Below are 20,088 nucleotides of genomic sequence, written 5' to 3'. Positions count from 1 at the left end.
TGTACATAGCTTGTTTGTACATGGTTGTTTTGCATGTTGTCTCCCCCATTAGATTGTGAGCTCCCTAAGAGCAAGGGTTATCTTTTTTTGTTTCCCCTGGGCTTAGCACAGTGCTTGGCACAGTGGGAACTTAATGTTTGCTGACTTACTCTAAGTTCCTTAAGGAAAAGAAACTATATTGTTTTTCAACTTTGCATCTCCACTTTTAGGTACTATATTTTATACGTAGTGGACATTTAATGTTTTCAATTTGCTGGCTTGAAAAAATGTATTTCCTTTTTGCAGATGAGGAGAATTAAGCTCAGAAAAATCATGTAAACCAAACAGGTTTATCAGGCTACTAACTATTAGGATTGGAACTAAGGGTTTTTGTGGACTCCAAGGACAAAGCTCTTCCTATCACACCACAGTCTATTCAATAATCAAACTTGCTTGAAAGGGAAATCATACCTGAAGAATGCCAAGAAAAAAAAAAGTACATGTCACATTATTGACTATTGTCTAGTCACCATACAACATAAATATTAATGTACAGTTACCAGCTATACACAGAAATCTGGCCATTTATAGAAACTGGAAATAACTAAAAAATATGTCCCTTTGGTTTTTTTCCCAATGCTACTGCTTCTACATCACATACTATATTACTTCTCACCTGGACTATTTGCAATAGCTTTCTTCAAACTAGTATTCTTACTTCTCCATCCTCATCCTTCCCAGATACAAGACATGAAATCCAACTTTCTAAAACCCAGAGGAGATCATGTTTCATATCTCCTGTCCCCTATACCCACTCAAACAGTTTCAATACATCACAGAATTCTTTATTTGAGGTCATTTCATCCTATCTACACCTGAATAGAAATCCTCTCTACATTCTGAAAATATGGTTAAGCCTAATCCAGTGTTCTACTACACCACTGTGATGAGCTCCAGGTTACCCATTTACAAAAAAGGCTCACATTCTTACCCACTGGTCACCCTTAACACTAAAAATGCCTTCATCTTAAACATCTTCTTTTCTCAATACTTCCTTTTGTACTCATACTGATTCCTTCCAGAAGACAATACATCCCTAGCTACCTCATACCTAATGAGTATACTTCTTCCCATGCTACTAACACTGTAGGTCAGGAGGAAGAGAAAATATACTTCTTACTCTTCACTGGCCTCTTCCAGACCCTTTCTCTGTCACTGTCACTCAAGAATCTCCCTTCTCCTTTGAGGTTCACTCAGTATGCCTATATCACCCTATCCTGATCTAATCAAATAGCAAGCATCTATTAAGCATTTACTGTGTGCCAGGCACTGTGCTACACAATGGGAATGCAAAGGTCATTTTCACTTTTTCAAGACGTTCAGTAACTATCTCAACTATCTCAACCCTTGCACGTATATTCTACGATAGAGTACAAAGTCTTCAGCCCCCCCTTTTATTTGTGGGGTGGTGGCTACATAACAATTATTTTTAAAGTCTTGCCTTTTGCAAACTCTTTAATTAACTACCACCACTACAATATAGTGATGAACACAGAGAATTATGAAAAGACATACAAACTGATGCAAAGTGAAATAGGCAGAATCACGAAGACAAGACACACAATAACAATGTAAATGGAAAGAACAACAGTAACGACAAAACAATTGAAAGTGAATGCTTCAATGTTTTTTTAGTTTTGTGAAAAATTATTTCATACAGTATTATGAGGGATATCTCCCTGAGAAGGGACGAGGGTAGAAATAGATAGAAAATACATGATGTAAAAACCAAAGATATCAATAAAATTTTATTTTTAAAAATACCAGTATATAAATAGACCTTGAAATATATCTAGTTTAGAAAAAAGACACCCAAAACCAATATGTATTCTTAAAAAATGTATAATTTTATTTATTTAGCTTCCAATTCGAGACCATTAAGGGATATAGTATCACCCAGATCCTCTATCCAATGGCCTTAGTAGGAAAATTGCTCCAGAACTTGGCTGAATCATACTATTGTTTCCATGAGCCTGAGTAACCTTTTTCTAGATCACTCTGGTTCTACTGGATTTGCCACTATGAGTCACTGTGATGTTTTTTGTTTTGTATTTCCTGGCTTATCTCTTGCCTAAACAGAATTTAGTTTCATCCCAGACACAGACCCCTTTCAATTTTCAGAAAAGTTGTGTGTTCTTTCTGGTTTTATAGGCCTTGCTTGTATCCAACAAAAATGGTCTTAGACCACAGCCTTCCAGACACTGCTGTTATAAAAGTACTGTCTCCATCAAGAATCCAAAGGCTCCTACATGGTAGAAAGAGCAACTCCTTAGGTTTATATTTAAAGGCTTTTTGAGTCTGGTTCCATTTTACCTTTTCCCTTCATATCCCACATTCCAGACGAACTGTCCTAGTTGCTATTTCTGTAAGTTAGCATTTCATCTCCTGTCTCTATCATTGCAGGGGCTATCCTCCATGCTTTCTCCCTCCTCACTTCTCCTAGAATCCTTCGCTTCCTTCATGGTTTAACTCATTTGCCTTCTCCCCTATCAGGACTTTCTGGATTTCCTCTAGTTATTAGTGCTCCCTCTCTCTGCAAATTAACTTATATTTATATATTTTAATACCCCATCATCCTGAATTCTAGAAGTGTCATTCATGAGTGCTACTTCTTTCTCATATACTATTAAAAGAAGCTGGAGAAAACCAAATTTATTACATAATCTTAATTGTACCCTAACTGCAGCAAGGGGATCCTTTTATATCTAACAAATTCACTAGCCTACTCACCATTATGTCTTTCTTTAAAAAAAAGTTTTTAAAAGTCTTTTGGTTTTTATGTGCTCAAACTTTTCCCTCCCAAAAGTATTCTCCCCTTTCCCAGAAAGCCATCCCATCCATGTCTTAAAACCTTCTTATTCCTCTTCAAATCTCTCATAGCTCCCTCTACCCCACACCCTTTCCAGCTGAGAACCTTGCCTCGTATATCACTAAAACATAAACTAATTAATTAATTAAAAAATGAAGCCATTCCCAGAGGGCTCTCTCTCTTGTCCCCTCCTCCTCAGTGCATATCATTCAGACATGTTCCTCTACTATAACAGCTGGAGTTTCTTGCCAAGGCCTAGTCCACATTCATCCTTAACCCCATCTACTCCTATCTTTTCCATCATATTGTCTCCACTGATTTTTTCCCTGCTGCCCATGAATGCACTGATCCTTAAAGCCCTTCATAACTTAGTCAATCCCTACTTTTCCAGTCTTCTTATACCTTATTCTATGTCCACATACTCTTTAATACAGTGATATTGGCCTCCTTGCTGTTCTTCACATACAATACTCCATTTCCTGACTCTGGGAATTTCATGGCTGTCCCCCTCACCTGCATGCCCAGAATTCTCTCCTGCCTCATCACCTTCTAGCTTCTCTGATTTCTTTCTAGTGCCAGCTAAAATCCTACCTACTGCAAGAAGACTTTCCCAAACTCTCTTAATGCTAGTATCTTTTCTCAAAATTACTTCCAATTTTTCCTCACTTTATCTTGTTGGTACATAGTTGTTGGCATCTCCCCTCCCCCACTGGAATGTAAATTTCTTCAAAGTGGGGATTTTGTTGTTGTTTAGGGTTTTTTTCCCCCTTTGTATCTCCACTGCTTAGCACAGTGCCTGCCACGTGGTAAGAATACTTAATAAGTGCTTCGTAACTTGACTTTATTACCCAATTCCTTTGGTTTCTGAATCACTGAATGGCTTTTAGAGACAACATAGCTGGATTTGGAGTTGTGGAGATAAAGACTCAAACCCTGACTCTCTACTAGTTATAACCTCTCTAAACAGCAGTCTCAATAATATAGTCATACCTAACCCCGAGGGTTATTTTGAGAATCAAAATAGAATATGAAACCATTTGCAAGTCTGAAAGTTACTGTTTGCCACTTCCAGTGTATCCCTCTATCACCACTGAGTAATATTCCTCCTTCAAGCTATCCAAATTTAACAACAAATCCAGAGGCTAGTGGCCATTATCTACCAACCAACACTGACCCTTCTTTCTCAGTGCGTTCAGTACCTAGTTCACAGTCTATCCCTTTATCTATTTTAATCCTACTCCTTTACCACATATATGCACAAAGAGAACGACAGCTGTGACCTTGCCACCATCCACAAATATTATACTTCCTTGTTTATGACCTCCAAAATCCCTTTAAATGATAATAATCTTTTCGAACACAATCTTTCTTTGTGCCTTATAACCCTGAGCCCTGCTTTATGCTCACTTTGATCTCTAATTCCGCCATCCCTCAGCCTAAATTCTCTTCCTTTCTCAATCTTGACCCTTCAGCAAACCAATTCAACTCTATAGTATCCTTTCTGGGCAACTGGTTGATGCAGTGGATAGAGTGCCAGGCCAGAAATCAGGAAGACTCATCTTCCTGAGTTCAAATCTGGCCTCAGACACTTACTAACTATGTGACCCTGGGCAAGTCACTTAACCCTGTTTGCTTCAAATTTGCTCATCTGTAAAATGACCTGGAGAAGGAAATGGCAAACCAGTCCAGTATCTCTACCAAGAAAACCCCAAATGAAGTCATATAGAGTCAGACACAACAAAAGTATCCTTTCTGCTTTGTTCTTCAATCCCTTGTAACCTTGTCATATTGACCATCATATTTTGACAAACCTCAAATCTGGATTACTGACACCTACCTTCCTCACTCCTATTCAAGTCCTGCTGAACAGAGCTTAAGGAATATAGAACTGTGATGTCTAGGTTCACTACAAATTTATGGTACCTAATCTCAACTGGGTCATCACAAATGCAAGGCATTCTCCTCTTTCCTAAGCAATTCAGTCTCCCACATACCACAGCAAGTGTTCCAAATTTCTTCTTTCAAAGCTCTTTAAACATATTTAAAACCTTCATTTTAGATTCTCTAACAATTTTAAGAAATAATATTTCTCTGGTCTAAAAACCCTTTCCCACAATTCTCTGTTAAAAAGATATTTCTTAGGGGAATGGTTTAAGGGTAGTAATAGTAACTAAAATTTAGAGGAAATAGTACCTCTAGATTGGGCTCTGGACACACCTAAGGGCTGTCTTCTCTTTGTCCATCCCCTAAAAGCAATTGGTCCAAAGGCTTATCCTTAACAGAAAAAGGATTAAGATACAGAGCAGAGAGAGGAACTCCATTTATTCATGGAGAGGAAAGGTCCAGGAATGAATGAGATGGTTTCTTTGTTATTTAACTATTCTGAAATGTTAACCTCAAACTGGACTTTTACATATTGTGATCTGTTCTTTCTCTTCAAGATTCATATAACTTGTCTTAGGGAGAGAGAACATATCAGAAGGCATGGGGAAACTATGTTAATTTAATTTGAGGAGAAATATCTCTCTCCAAACTAGAAATGGCTTGGATGTTAATGTTAAATTAAAGAAAATTCTTTGTGACAGACTTGTGCATAAAACTTCGAGAATGGTATCAATCTCATGCTTAGAGTTGAGGACTTTGTATCATACTTAACCCACCCCCTCAAAAAAAAAATTGAGACTTTGATTAGAGCTCCCTTCTCATCTCATATTGTATCATGACCTCTATACAAGGACTCTAGTACTATACCTAATTTTCGTTCTCTCACTATCTAATCCCTTTTTCCTGGCTGCCTACAAACACATTTAAATCTCCCTCATCTTAAAAAAAAAAACTAACTTGATCTTACAGCCAATTATCATCCTATATATTTACTCCCTTCTGAACTATACTCCTTGAAAAAAGCAAGCAATACTTGGTGCCTCCACTTTCTCTCCTGCAAATTCCCACACTGAAATCTGGTTTCTGACTTCAGCATTCAACTGAAACTGCTCTGGAGTTACCAATGATATCATTTTAAAAAACTGTATTTTTTTACAATTGGCAAAAATCCATGTCTCTTATTCTCATCTTAAATGCACCCCTGCCCCCACAATGAAAATGAAAGAAAAATAAGCCCTGTTTCAGACATATATAGTTAAGCCTAAAAAATATAGCTGGCCACATCCAAAAATATATCTCATTCTGCACTGAGTCCTTTACCTCTCTATCAGAAAGTGGGTAGCATGTTTCATAATTAATCTTCTAGAATTATGGTTGGTCATTGCACTTATCAGAGTATCTAATTCTTTCAAAGTTATCTTTAATATGTTGTTCTCACTATATAAATTGTTCTGGTTCTGTTTCCTTCACTCTGTATCAGTTCACACAAGTCTTCCCAAGCCTCTCTGAAACTATCTCCTTCATCATTTAATAGTATTCCATTACATTTACATACTATAACTTGTTCAGGCATTCTCCAATTCATGAGCATCCCCCTCAGATTCTCATTCTTTGCCACCTCAAAAAGAATTACAAATATTTTTGTACATCCTTAATTAAGAGTTGTTTTACTTAGGACCAATCTCTCCTCTCATATACACCCCCCTCTTAACTTCCCCATCTCCCTTTCCACTCCTATTTTCTTGTTAAGTGAAAAGTATTTATGTCTATGTGTATATTATTCTTCCCTCCTTTGACCAGTTCAAATGAGAGTGAGGTTCAAGTGTCAGATGATCCTCCCACACCCCTCCTTGTCTACTACAGATGTATACTATAGTTGTATATATTTGTATACTTTACAGATACACACATACACACACATATATTTATATACCATGTAGATGTCTACTATATCCCTTGATTATGTAAGAAAATTTTCCCTAACCTTCCTTCTCTGGCCCCCCTCTTCCACAAACCTCCTGTATGAGTCTTCTCTTCTTTTTAGTCTTAAGATGAACAACACATAAGAGAAAATGCCAAGGCCTTCTCTAAATAGACTGTATGACCACGATGATGGCAGGGTTGAGAGGGGGCTCATGTATTATCATCTTCCCATATTAGAATATAAGCAGTTTAATCTTTTAGTTTTTTATCATTACAAATCTGTGTTTACCTTTTTATGTTTCTCTTAATGCCTTTTTGTGTTTCTCTTACAACTGCAAAGTTTCTACACAGCTCTGGTCTTTTTATCATGTTTGGAAGTCAATTTTCTCTCCTGAAGCATTATACTCAGTTTTTCTAGGTAAGTTATTCTTCCCTGTAAGTCTATAATCATTGCCTTCTGGAATATTGTATTCCAAGCCCTGTACCCCTTTCAGAGTGATCACTGCTAAATCATGTGTAATCCTGACAGTGGCTCCTCTATCTTTAATTCTTTCTAACTGCTTACAGTATTTTATCTTTGAACTGGAGGCACTGGATGTTGGCTATAATGTTCCCATAAGTTTTTACTTGGGAGTTTCTTTCAGGAGGTGACCAACGGAGTCTATTTCTACTTTGTTGTTTGGTTCTAGAGCTCTGGACAGCTTTCTTTTAAGATTTCTTGAAATATAATGCCTAGGCATTTGGGCAGTCCAGTGACTTAAAAATTTTTTTCTCCTTGTTTTCTATGTCATTTGTTTTGGCTAGGAAGCAGCTTATATTTTCTTCTACTTTTTGCATTCTTTTGACTTTGTCAATATTTTTTTGCTGTATAATGGAGACATGTCTTCTATTTGGTCCACTGTAATTTTCAAAGACTGTTGTTTGGGCAACGTTTATACCTCTTGTGCCAAACTATTAATTTCCTTTCCAATTCTTTCTTTTATAGCTCCCACTTCTTTCCTATTTGTTTTTCTCAAGAATTCTCATCTTACTGATAAAAAGTTTAAACTGTTTTTTAAAGCCAACTCTTCCTGGAAATCTCATTAAACTTGTGTCCAAGCTTTGTTTTTCTTTGAGGCTTTGCTTGTAGATGTTTTGGAGTCATTCTATTCTTCTGGATTTGTGTCTTTGGTGCCCCTATCACGACAACAGCTTTTCCTGGTGGGATTCTTTCTCTTATTTGTTCATTCTTCAAGCCTATTTCCTGACTTTGGACTTGAAGTCAGGCTAGGTTCTACACACTTCTAGAGGGAATGTCTGGTCAGGGCTAGGTTCTACACACTTCTAGAGGGAATGTCTGGGCTGGGCCTGCTGCTGTTTTCTTGGGGTAGTGAGTATTGTCTTACTCCAGGACCTCAGGGACAACTCTAGCTGAGGACCTGCAAGTCTTCAGTGACCCCAAAGTGCTCTAATCCAGAGCAAAATCTGATTGTTATCACTTTGGCCTGACCTTTTCAAGTTCCTGATGTGGGTCTGGGTCTGAGTAATGTTAGACTTCTGTAGGACTCAGCCCCTATCATCCAGATGGAATTTTCTGCTGGAGAACCAACAGACAGAACCAGAGTGACAGAACTGCAGGCTTCTCTTTGCTCTGGGATTCCTTCCCTACAGGAAGTAAATCCTCTACAAGCTTCAGATTGGGATAAAAGATGAAACTGAAACCTGGCTTTGTTCCTAGGAAGTCTAAGTCATACCACTGCTGCTTTTGCTGAATTTATTCCTTCTCAGGAAGGCCCTGCCCAGAGCCTTCCACCACTCCCTACCACATTTTACAGCTGGATTCCCATCCCCTCCTCAATCCACTCTACATCTGTGACCAGGAACTGGGTAGAGACAAAGCAACCAGCTGGCATCTGTTCTGTCACAGTGAGTCAAATGGGTCTAAAAGTGCCCAGTATAGGTCTGGGACATCTTCTTGCCCCAATTCACAGCCTCTCCCTGGTCACATATATGCTCCCCATACAATGTGCTCCTGGCCCTACCTGTCCCCTGACCTTTGTGTGTGTTTCCCAATATTAGCCTGTGCTGGAAAAATTATGCACTGTGACCTTTTCTTGGATTTCTCTATCAGGATTCAGTCTGATATGTTTTTTTATGTTTGTTTATAGGAGTGCTATTGGCTCCACAAATGATCACTTAATTGTCAAATCTAATGGCCTTTTCTCAGTTTTGATCCTTCTTGACCTCCCTGCAGAATGATACTGCTGATCACTTTCTCCTCTTGACATTTCTCCTCTGTAGGTTTTCTTAATAGTGCTTTCTTTTGGTTCCCTCCTACCAGTCTGACAATTCCTTTTCAATCTCCTTTGTTAGCAATTCATCTATGTCATACCCACCAACTGTGGTTGTCTCCCAGGGCCCTCTTCTATTTTCACTCTATACTGTCTCACATTATCACACTGAATCAGATGAATCCCAAATCTGTGTATCTAGCCCCAGTCTTGTTCCTCCATGACAAACTTCCTCTTAGGCATTTCAAACTGGATGTTCATAGGCCTCTCAAACACATTTCCAAAACAAGACTCATTATCTTTCCTCACAACCCCTACTATAAAGGGTACCAACATCCTTTCTATCACCCAGGTTTACAACCTCAGAGTTACCTTTCCACTTAAATACTACCCTAATTCAGGCCTTCATCACCTCTTGCCTGGAGTAGTTGCTAAATGATTTTCCAGTCTCAGGTCTATCACCATTCTATTGAATTCTCCATTGTTGTTGTTTCACTAAAGGATGAAGCTGATTGCGTCACTATCTACCCCATCCAAAAATATTCACTGGCTCCCTATTACATTCAAGATAAAATATAAAGTTCTTTGTTGGCATTTAAAGCTTTTTACAATTTAGTTTCTTCCTATTTTTCTAGACTTCTTATATTTTACTCTCCTCCACATACTATGTAATCCAGCCATACTGGCATACTTGCTATTCCCAAAACACAACACTCTATTTCGACTTTGCACTGGCTGTTCCCTATGCCTGGAATGCTCACTTCTTAGAATCCCTGGCTTCCTTCAAAATACAGCTAACAAAACAATTTCTACAATAGGCCTTTTCCAATCCCCCCCACTGCTAGTGTCTCTTCTTCCAAGGTTACCTCCATCCTTCCCCGCCTCTATCATATGAGAGCCTGTAATAAACACACACATACATATACATATTTATACACACACACATATATATCTTGCATGTACTAATTATTTACATTTTGTTTATTCACTAAACTGTAAGCTCATAGAGGGCAAGAACTACCTTTGCCTTTCTTTGCATCCCTAGACTCAGCACAGTTCCTGGCACAAAGTGAGCACTTACTAAATGTCTGCTGATTGACTAATCCTACAAATAGCATAATCTCAGGATTAATGGTACATAAAGATATTTTTGGAGAAAAACTGACAGCATAGCTGTCTAAGCAACGAGCAAGAAACTCTGCACTATTGTTTACCCTTTTGAGAGACAATCCGTGTGAACCTAGTGAGTACAGCTATGTTTCCTATTTTTGCCACTCCAAAACTACATATAAAACTCAGATTTTAAGGGCCAAACAATTTAGAGTTTTTTCACATTTATTGGGAAATTACTTGAGTTAAAAATGAAGTGGCTTTGGTCATGGCTGCTTTAATTCAGCAGAGAATCTTAGAGCAATGTAAAGCATGTGAAACCAAGATTCATTAGATAACCAACACCAGGAGATGATTTTTAGCTTGACTAAACTCTATTTGATCGGTAGCTTTCTGAAAGATTCCATTCGCACAACAAATGGAAGGACCAAAAGAACCTGTACCATCGGACTGATATAACATAGAACCTACATGCCGGACACCGTACGAAGCGCTTTCCAAATACCATCCATGAGTACTTTGCACTTCGAACGTACTTATTCTGTACTTGATTAGTATCTAGTACTTCGTATTCTCAAAGTAATTTTCTCCAGGACAATAATGATAGCACTTCAAAGTCTGCCAAGCTCTTCACAAAAACTGCCTCCCTTGATCCTCAGAGCAACCCTGTGAGGTAGAAGCTGTTATTATCCCCATTTTACAGAGGATACTCAGGTTGAAAGTAGATGACTCTCTTGCCTAGGGTTACACATACAGCTACTAGGATTTGAACTTAGGTCTTCCTGACTCCAAGTTCAGCCCTTTATCCAACATAACATCTAGCTGCCTGTAGATAAATGCAAATGTACATATTAATTCATATTTTGTTCTTGTTTAAAGAGAACATCCTCATTTTAAAGCCCTAATTTAAAACAAAAGCTTATTGAGATTTCTCATTTTTTTTTTGTTTCCAAAGGAAGGGTCTGACACTTTGCTGAATGCAGTCACATTATGACAAATCATGCTGAACTAGCTGTTTCTTCAAAATTCCACATTTCTGTAAGGACATCATCATTTTCTCAGTTACCCAAGTTCATGATATCCGAGTATTCCTTGACTCTTCCTTATAGCTTGCTCCTTATATTTAACTGGTTGCCAAGTCTCGTCACTTCTACCTTCACAACCTCTCTGTCTTCCCTTCTCTGCTCTCCAAAGTAACTAATTTCCTACCTCAGGCCCTCATCACCATTTGCCTAAAGTATTAAAACATCTTTCTAACTGGCAGCCTCCCCTGTTGCCAATCAATCTGCTCTACAACTTAGCCTCTACAAAGCTGCCAAAATAATCTTCCAACAATTAGCTCTCATCATAGCATTCCTCTACCCAAAAATCTTCAGTTACTCCATAGTGTTTCCAGAATAAATTAACTTCTCAGCCTGGTTTTCAGAGGCATCCTTAATCTCATACCCACCAACCATTCCACACTTATTCAACAAGTTTATAGTAAGTGTTTACTATGTGTCAAGCACTAAACTAAGTGCTGAGGATACGAAATTTTAAAAAAAAGTGGCACCAATCAAGCAGCATACATTCTAGTGAGAGAGACAATAGGTAAACAACTAAGTAAGCTACAACTACAGTAAATGGAAGATAATCTGCAAGAGAAAGTATTAGTAGCTGAGAGAGGTGGGGGGAACCAGAAAAGGCCTCCCGAAAGTGTGCGTTGAGCTTGAAGTGAGCCGGGTAAACTAAGAGGCAAAAGAGACCGAGTAGACCAATCCAGGGCATGAGGCCATGTGGTACAAAGGCCTGGATGGAAGCCTGGGATAGATGAGCTATAGAATGTATGGATCTTCAAGCACTTTTAATTGCAGGCAAGAGTCAACATGCCACCTCCGCGTTCTTGCACAGATTATTTCCCATCCTTGGAATACATTCCCTTTTCTCAGGAACATCAGCTTCTTTCAAAGCTCAGCTCTGGTGTCATTTCCAATTAAAAACCTTTCCTGATTCTCTATAGATCTCAGTACTCTTACCTTCCTGAAATTATTTTATATTTACTCAAAGTTTATTTAATTTTTGTGCTTGTATCCCCAGCTTTTTACAGAGTACTTTAGGTATGACAGATGCTTAATGATTGTAAAATTGAATTGAAGGGTAAAAGTTCTTCATTTGCTTAAAAGATTGAAATTTTAAAGGTCTTCCAATTTGTCCAAATTGGAAAAGGAGGCACACCCTCTACTAAATGGCATGCAATGCATTAGCAGTCTAGTAAGGGGGAAAGAGGGTTAACAAAAAAAAAAACCTTACCTGTAGAAGGTCACTGAGATCAAGTAACATATCTGTGAGAAAAGTCAAGGAAACATACTTTTCAGTTAAAGAACTAAGAAAGCAGGATATACAATATCCATAATGTACAGGGAAAAAAGCAGTAAGACAACTGGTTCCACAAGATTGGTGACAGAACTTTTTTATTACCCTCTTCTTAATAAATGAGGTACATTACAGATGGCAGATGCTACCTATGTGGTCTGACACAATTAATATGTCTGTATAACTATTTGTCCTTGTTTAAAAAGGGGGGCAGGAAGGCTAAAATTGGGAAGTTAAAAATGATCTTTAAAAATAAAGCTTTGATATTTTTTAAACTAGATTAGCCACAGGCAACATTAAATAAATGCTTTTCAAGTGAATTTATTGAACTTTATAAATAGAACTTGAGGGTTGCTTCAAAGTAGCAAAACTTAGAAAATTTTGAGTGAAGATGATAAAAATCTCTCCGGAATAGGAAAAATTAATTATTTTTATAAGTAGAATGCAAAAGGCTACATTGAAATGTAAAAGCAAAAAGCACAAATTTATTATTTATTTTATAAAATAGTATAGGTCAAGATACTTTCAAAACATATTATATACATGCAAATTTCAGTATTGCAATACTGAAATTAAGCATCCACTCTGAAACAAATAATGTAAATTCTGTTGTGTACCAGTAGGAATAGAAAGAAAAACAGTGCTAAAAATCACATGATCGCAAAATAGACAAATTCAATTCAATAAACATTTATTAAGTGCGTACTACATATGCACTGGGGATACAAAAATAGGCAACAGACAGTCCCTTACCCTTAAGGAGCTGACAGTCCAACAGGGAAGACAACATGCAAACATATATACAAAGCAAGCTACATACAGGACAAATAGGAAATAATAAAAAGATGAAAAGCATTGGAATTAAAAGGGGTTAGGGAAAGCTTCCTGTAGAAAGTGAGCTTTTAGTTGGGACTTAAAGACAGGGAGGTCAGTAGTCAGAGGAAAGGGTGAGTGTTCCAGGCACAGTAGACAAGCAGAAAAAAGGCCCAGAGCAGAGAGATGAAGTTTCTTGTTCATGGAACAGCCAGGAAGCCAGCGTCACTAGATCAAATAGTATGTATTGGGGAGTAAGGCATATGGGATGGGGCTAGGTTATGAAGGGCTCTGAATGCCAAACAGAACATTTTGTATTTGATTCTGGAGGTCATAGGAAGCCACTAGAGTTTATTAGGGTGAGGGGTTAGGGGGTAAACATGATCAGACCTGCATTTTAGGAAAATCACATTAGTGGCTGAAAATGGATTGGAATGGGGAGAGACTCGAGGAAGGCAGACCCACCAGCAGCCTATTGCAGTAATAAAGGCATAAGGTGATGCAGGTCTACACCAGAATGGTGGCATATTCAAGAGCTGTTGTAAAGGTGAAATCAACAGGCCTTGGAAAGAATTTAGATATGAGGGGTAAGATATGGTAAGGAATGCAGGATGACTCTTGGGTTGCAAGTCTGAGGGACTGGGAAGATGGTGTTGCCCTCTATAGGAAGGGTGGAGGAAGGGTTACAGGGAAAGAATAAGTTCTCTTTTGAACATACTAAGTTTAAGATGTCTTCTGGGTGTCCAGTTTGAAATGTCTGAAAGGCAGTTGGAGATGTGAGATTGGAGGCAAGCAGAAAGATTAGAGCATCAACACAAAGATGGTAACTAAATCCATAGGAGCTGACAAGATCAAAAAGTTAAGTGTGTACAGAGAGAAAAGAGGGCCCAAGATAGAACCCTGAGGGACACCAATGGCTAGCAGGTGTGATCTAGAGAAGGCTCCAGCAAAAGAGACAGAGAAGGAGAGGCCAAATAGGTAGGAGGAAACCAGGTGAGTATGATGTCCCAAAAACCTAGAGAGAAAAGAGTACCAAGGAGAAGAGACAGATCAACAGTGTTAAAGGCTGAAGAGAGGTCAGAGAGAATGAGGATTTAGAAAAGATCACTGAATTTGGCAACTAAGAGATCATTGGTGACTTGGGAGAGAGCAGTTTTGGTGCAATGTGGATGTACCCATTGTAGACCACTTTGTCAAGTTTAGCTAAAAAGGGAAGGAGAGAAACAGGATAATAATTAGCAGGGATGGAAGGATCAAGAGAGGGTTTTTTTTTTTCAGGATAGGAGAAGTAGGCATGTTTGTAGGCAGTAGGAAATAAGCCAGCAGAGAGGGAGAGATTGAAAATAAGTGAAAGAGTAAGAATGGCAAAGGCGGCAATCTGTTGGAGAAGACAGAATGGAACAGGATCACTTGAACAAGTAGAGGAGTTAGCCTTGGTTGAGTAAGGATACTTCATCATATGAAACAGGGGTGAACAGAAGGTGACAGAAAGCACCTGAGAGATGAGAAAGAGGGAAGAAGTTCATGGCGAATAGCCTCAATTTCTTAGGGAAAATGTGAAGCAAAGTCCTCAAACAAGAGAATGTGGAGAAGGGGAGTCATGAGAGATCTGAGGAGAGATGAAAAGGTTTGGAAGAGCTGCTATGGAGTGTGGGATAGCGAGTCGAAAAGGGAAGCATAGTAGGATTGCCTAGAAGCAGTGAGGGCTAGTTGAGGTTGTGTTAACATAAATTTGCATTGGACCCAGTCAGAAAGGTTATGTGATTTTCTCCATTTTCATTCAGTAACATGTGTGTATGCACAAAGGCAACAAATGGTGGGAGTGATCCAAGACTTGGCTTGGCTGGGTATAATGAGTGATATGATAAGGAGGCTAGGGATTCAAGAGAGGACAGTGCAGAGCTGAACTGGTTCACCAAGGAGTCAAGATGAGAAGAGAGAATGGCTACTGCAGGGGAGAAGGTATGGGAGAGAATTGAGGGATTAAGGAATTGGAGGTCACAGTGACAATGAAGAATAGGGTTGCAAAGGGAAGGCAGAGGGAGAGGTGAAAAGCCTAGAGATTGTGTTCAGATAAGAGGATTTCAGGATTCTTGAAGATAGAGTGGTACATCTGACAGTGATGGCAAGATCCAGGGTACATCCATCATTTGCGTATGACTGAGGCGAGGTGAAGGAGTAATTCTAAGAAGGTAGAAAGGCTGAGGAATGGAATGGTTAGGATATCTGAGGGAGAATCAGTATGTATTTTAAGTCCCTTTTTAATAGGGAAGGAGTTATGGAAGAGAGAAAAATTGTAAGCCAGCTACCAAACTCACTGAGGAAGGAAGCATATAAAATGTGGCTCTATACAGAAGAGAGACTAGAATCAATCTAATAACCTAATATCTATTTTTAGATTTCTCGTGAAAAAAAAAAGCAAAGCTCTATTAATAAATTCAAACAATGAAGTTCCCCTATATTAGGTGACCGAAAGGAAGATACCATATTGAATCAAACATAAGTTGCCACTAAACAGAGGTCATTTTTTTTTAATATGTGATCTCTTTGAAAAGAAAAATATAGGAAGATGGTGGATAAAAGGCAGGAAGCTGCCTAAGCTCTCCCCAGTTTGACTTGAAACAACTTTAAGTCAAGCCTCAAAACTAATTCTGGAGCAACAGAACCCACAAAAGGAAGGTCTGAAACAATTTTCCAGCCCAACATAACTTTTAAGTGCTGCAGGAAAGGTCTGTTTCACTCAGGTAAAAGGAGAAGGCAGCCCAACAAAGGCAGTGCCCAAGTAAACCAGCAGGAGGCCTCCTAACCCCAGCAAGGATCAGCAATAAAAGCCCTGCCCTCCCAGCTCAGCAGGTGAGCCACCAGCCTCGGAGGCACTGGCACAGCATGGCAGTGACCAGGCGCCTGACCTTCAGCCCAACAAGCCTGGGACAGTACCTCCTGTACCCCAGGAGCAGAGCTCAGCTCTAAATGTCACGAAACAGGCTGAAAAATGAGGTGGAGACGCCCCGACTACAGAAAGCTATTGTGGCAAGAGGGAAGGTCAAAGCACAAACTAAGAAGAGGGCAAGAATATCAAAACACCAACATGCAAAGCCTCAAAGACAAATAGTAATTGATCTCTGACCCAAAAGGTCCTTCTGGACTCAAAAAGGATTTTAAAAATCAAATAAGAGAAGGAGAAGAAAAACTGGAGAAAAGAAATGATTCAAGAGAATCATGAAGAAAGAGTCAATAGCTTGTTAAAAAAAAGAGTACAAAAAATGGAAAAAGATGTACAAAAATTCAGTGAAGAAGACAACTCATTAAAAAGTGGAATGGGCCAAATGGAAAAGGAGGTATAAAAGCTAACTGAAGAAATTAATTCCTTAAAAATTGGAATCTGAAAGCTAATGACTCCTTGAGGCATCAAGAATCAATCAAACAAAATTTTTAAAAAATGAAAAAATAGAAGAAAATGTAAAATTTGATTTTCAAATATAAGACACAAGAAAAGCATAAAAAGATAAACAGGAAAGAAAAAAATAATCAATAAGGTTAAACTGTTTATATCCCTACATGAGAAAATGATACTTGTAACTGTTAAGAAGTGTATCTCTTTGAGAGCAGTTAGAAGGAGTATACATAGACAGAGGGACTGTAACTCTTAAGAAATATATCTCTATGAGAGCAATTAGAAGGAGTATGCATAGAGAAAGGAACTTTGATAGGATGATGTTAAAAAAAATTAAGGGGTGAGAAAGAGGGAAAGGAGAGGCAAAATGGGGTAAATTATATCACATGAAGAGATACAAAAGACCTATTACATTGGAAGGAAAGAAGGAAGAGGGGTTAGCATTGTTTGGACCTTACCCTCACTGAATTTGGCTCAAAGAGGGAATAGTGTATACACTCAATTGGGTATAGAAATCTGTCTTCCCCTACAGAGAAGTAAGAAGGGAAGGGGATGGGGGGGGCAGAGAGTAAGGGGAGTAGATTGAAAGAAGGGTGGACTGGGGAAGGTGACAGTAAGAAGCAAAACACCTTTGAGGAAGGACAGGGTGAAAGGAGAGAGAGAAAAGTGTAAAAAGGAGGAAAATAGGATGGAGGGAAATACACAGTTAGTAACCATAACTGTGAATGTGAATGGATGAACTCTCCCGTAAAATGCAAGTGGATTTGAATTAAAAAACAGAATCTTACCATACGTTGTTTACCAGAAACACATTTGAAGAAGAGAGACACATAACGAGTAAAGGTAAAAAGCTGGAGCAGAATCTATTATGCTTCAGCTGAACTTAAAAAAGTAAGGGTAGAAATCATGATCTCAGACAAAGCAAAAGCAAAAAACAGATCTAATTAAAAGGGATAAATAAGGGAACTAAATCTTGTTAAAAAGTACCACAGACAATGAAGTAATATCAATACTAAACATATACACCAAATGGCATAGCATCCAATTTTCTAAAGAAGTTAAATGAGTTACAGGAGGAAGGAGATGGTAAAAGTATACTAGTGGGGGACTTCAACTTTCCTCTCTCAGAAGCAGAAAAATCTAACCACAAAATAAGCAAGAAGAAGTTAAAGAGCTGAATAGAATTTTATAAAAGTTAGACATGATAGATCTCTACAGAAAACTGAATAGGGTAGAAAGGAATATACATTTTGCTCAATGGTACATGGCACCTACACAAAAATTGACCATGTATTAGGGCATTAAAAACCTCACAATCAAATGCAGAAAGGCAGAAATATTAACTGCAGCCTTTTCAGATCATTATGCAATAAAAATTACATGTAATAAAGGGCCATAGAAAGATTAAAAGTGAAATGGAAAATTAATAATCTAATCCTAAAGAATAAGTGGGTCAAAGAACAAATCTAAAAACTTTAATTTCATCAAAGAGAATGACAATAATGAGACTACATACCAAAATCTATGGAACGAAAGCTAATGCAGTATTTAGGGGAAATTTTATATCTCTAAATGCTAATTTAAATAAATGAATTCAATAAAATAGAGAAAAAGCAGATCAATGTATTGGGCAACTAAAAAACCTAGAAAAAATAAATTTAAAATTCCCAATTAAATAGTAAATTGAAAATCCTAAAGATCAAAGGAGATTAATAAAATTGAAAGTAAGAAAATCAATGAATTAATAAATAAGACTAAGAGCTGGTTTTATGGGGAAAAAAACTCCAATAAAATAGATAAACCATTGGTTAATTCAATTAAAAAAAGAAAGAAGAGAACCAAATTACCAGTATCAAAAATTAAAAGGGTAAATTTACCACCAATGAAGAAGAAAATAAAGCAATTATTAGGAGCTAGTTTGCCCAATTGTATGTTAATAAATCTGACAATCTAAGTGAAATGAATGAATATACACAAAAATATAAATTGCCTAGATTAAGAGCAGAGGAAACAGAATACTTAACCCCATTTTAGAAAAAGAAATTGAATAAGCCATCAATGAACTACCTTTAAAAAAATCCCCAGGCCAAGATGGATTCACAAGTGAATTCTATCAAACATTTAAATAACAATTCCAATACTACATGAAGTATCTGGGAAAACAGGCAAAGAGAAAAGAAAAAAATAATTCCCAGTTAAAAAAGATTGGGAGTCAAGAAAAAAAGTCTTATTCTGCAACCTAAAGCACTGGTCCTCTGAACTCATGGATGGTCATTGTACTGACTACAGACCTTATTCAAAGTTGCTTATCTTTATATCATGTCACTGTTACCATATAAACTGTTCTCCCAGTTCTGTTCGCCATCAGTTTCTTAAAGTCCTCAAAACTGTTTTTATAGTAGTGATGTTATGTTATAAATTGTTCTTCTGCTTATGCTTCCTTTTCTCGTTATCAGTTCATAAGTCTTTCCATGTCTCTTTGAAATGATGTATTTCCTCATTTCTTACAGAACAATAGAATTCCATCATACTAATATGACAGCTTATTAAGCCACTCCTAATTAATGGGCATTTGTTTAGTTTCTAGTTTTTTGACATCACAAAAGGAACCATTATAAACATTTTTGTAAATAGAGGACCTTTTCATATTTCTTTTCTCTCTTGTGGGTAGGGGCCTTGAAGTTATAAAGCTGGGTAAAACAGCATACATTCTTTGGCAACTTTTCTCAGGTCAACCTATGTGTCTGTTCTCCCATGATCCCACCAACATTTTCCATTTCCCTTTTTTGTCATCTTCGATAATTTGACAAGTGTTGAAGAAGTACGTCAGGATTGATTTAAGTTGCATTTCTCTAATTAGTAATGATTTGAGGCATTTCCCCCCCCCCCATATAGCTATACATAGCCTGGGTTTCTTCCCTTGAAAACTGCTTGTTCATATCTTTATATCCTTTATCAGTTGGGGAATGGCTCTTATTTCTATAAATTTGCATAAGTTCCTGGGAAATGAGAACTTTACCAGAAAAACTGGATATAAAAAAGTGTTGCCTGGTGAAATGTTTTCCTTAGCTTTACTGGAGGTGGATGAAAAAATATTTTAAATTTAATATAATCAAAATTATCCATTTTATCTTCTGTTTTCCTTATTCTTTGGTCATAAGCTTTTATTCTATCTATAAATCTAACAGGAATTATTTTCCATATTTCTCTCATTTGTTTACAATATGACCTTTTATATCTAGATCTTGAATCCATTTGGGACTATCTTAGTATAAAGTGGGAGGTCTAAAAGTGTTGGTCTAAACTGAATTTTTTTCTATACTGCTGACCAGCTTTCCCAACAATTTTTGTTAAATACTAAGTACTTATCACTACCTGGGGTCTTGGTGTTTAACCAGTTCTACAATATGATAGGTATCTTCTGTATCTAATCTATTCCATTAGTCAATCTCTTTATTTTTTAAAATTATAATAAATTATTTTGAGAATTCATT

At 37.6% G+C, this 20,088-nt stretch overlaps 1 protein-coding gene and 1 pseudogene across 1 annotated transcript in view; both read right to left on the bottom strand.

The window, feature by feature from the left end:
• The window catches only part of BRF1 (BRF1 general transcription factor IIIB subunit), a 156,501-nt gene that overhangs the window by 101,667 nt on the left and 34,746 nt on the right, over positions 1-20,088 (bottom strand). The window contains 1 exon segment of the mRNA XM_020991270.2: positions 12,325-12,356. Coding sequence (XP_020846929.1) covers positions 12,325-12,356 — 32 coding nt within the window.
• Positions 1,866-10,543, bottom strand: LOC110211653 (large ribosomal subunit protein eL33 pseudogene; annotated as a pseudogene).

The sequence above is a fragment of the Phascolarctos cinereus genome, unplaced genomic scaffold (genome assembly GCF_003287225.1).
Source record: "Phascolarctos cinereus isolate Bilbo 61053 unplaced genomic scaffold, phaCin_HiC Scaffold_2;HRSCAF=192, whole genome shotgun sequence".
NCBI lineage: Eukaryota > Metazoa > Chordata > Mammalia > Diprotodontia > Phascolarctidae > Phascolarctos > Phascolarctos cinereus.
The sequence above is the reverse complement of the archived record's forward strand: the minus strand, read 5'-3'. Positions and strand labels throughout refer to the sequence as shown.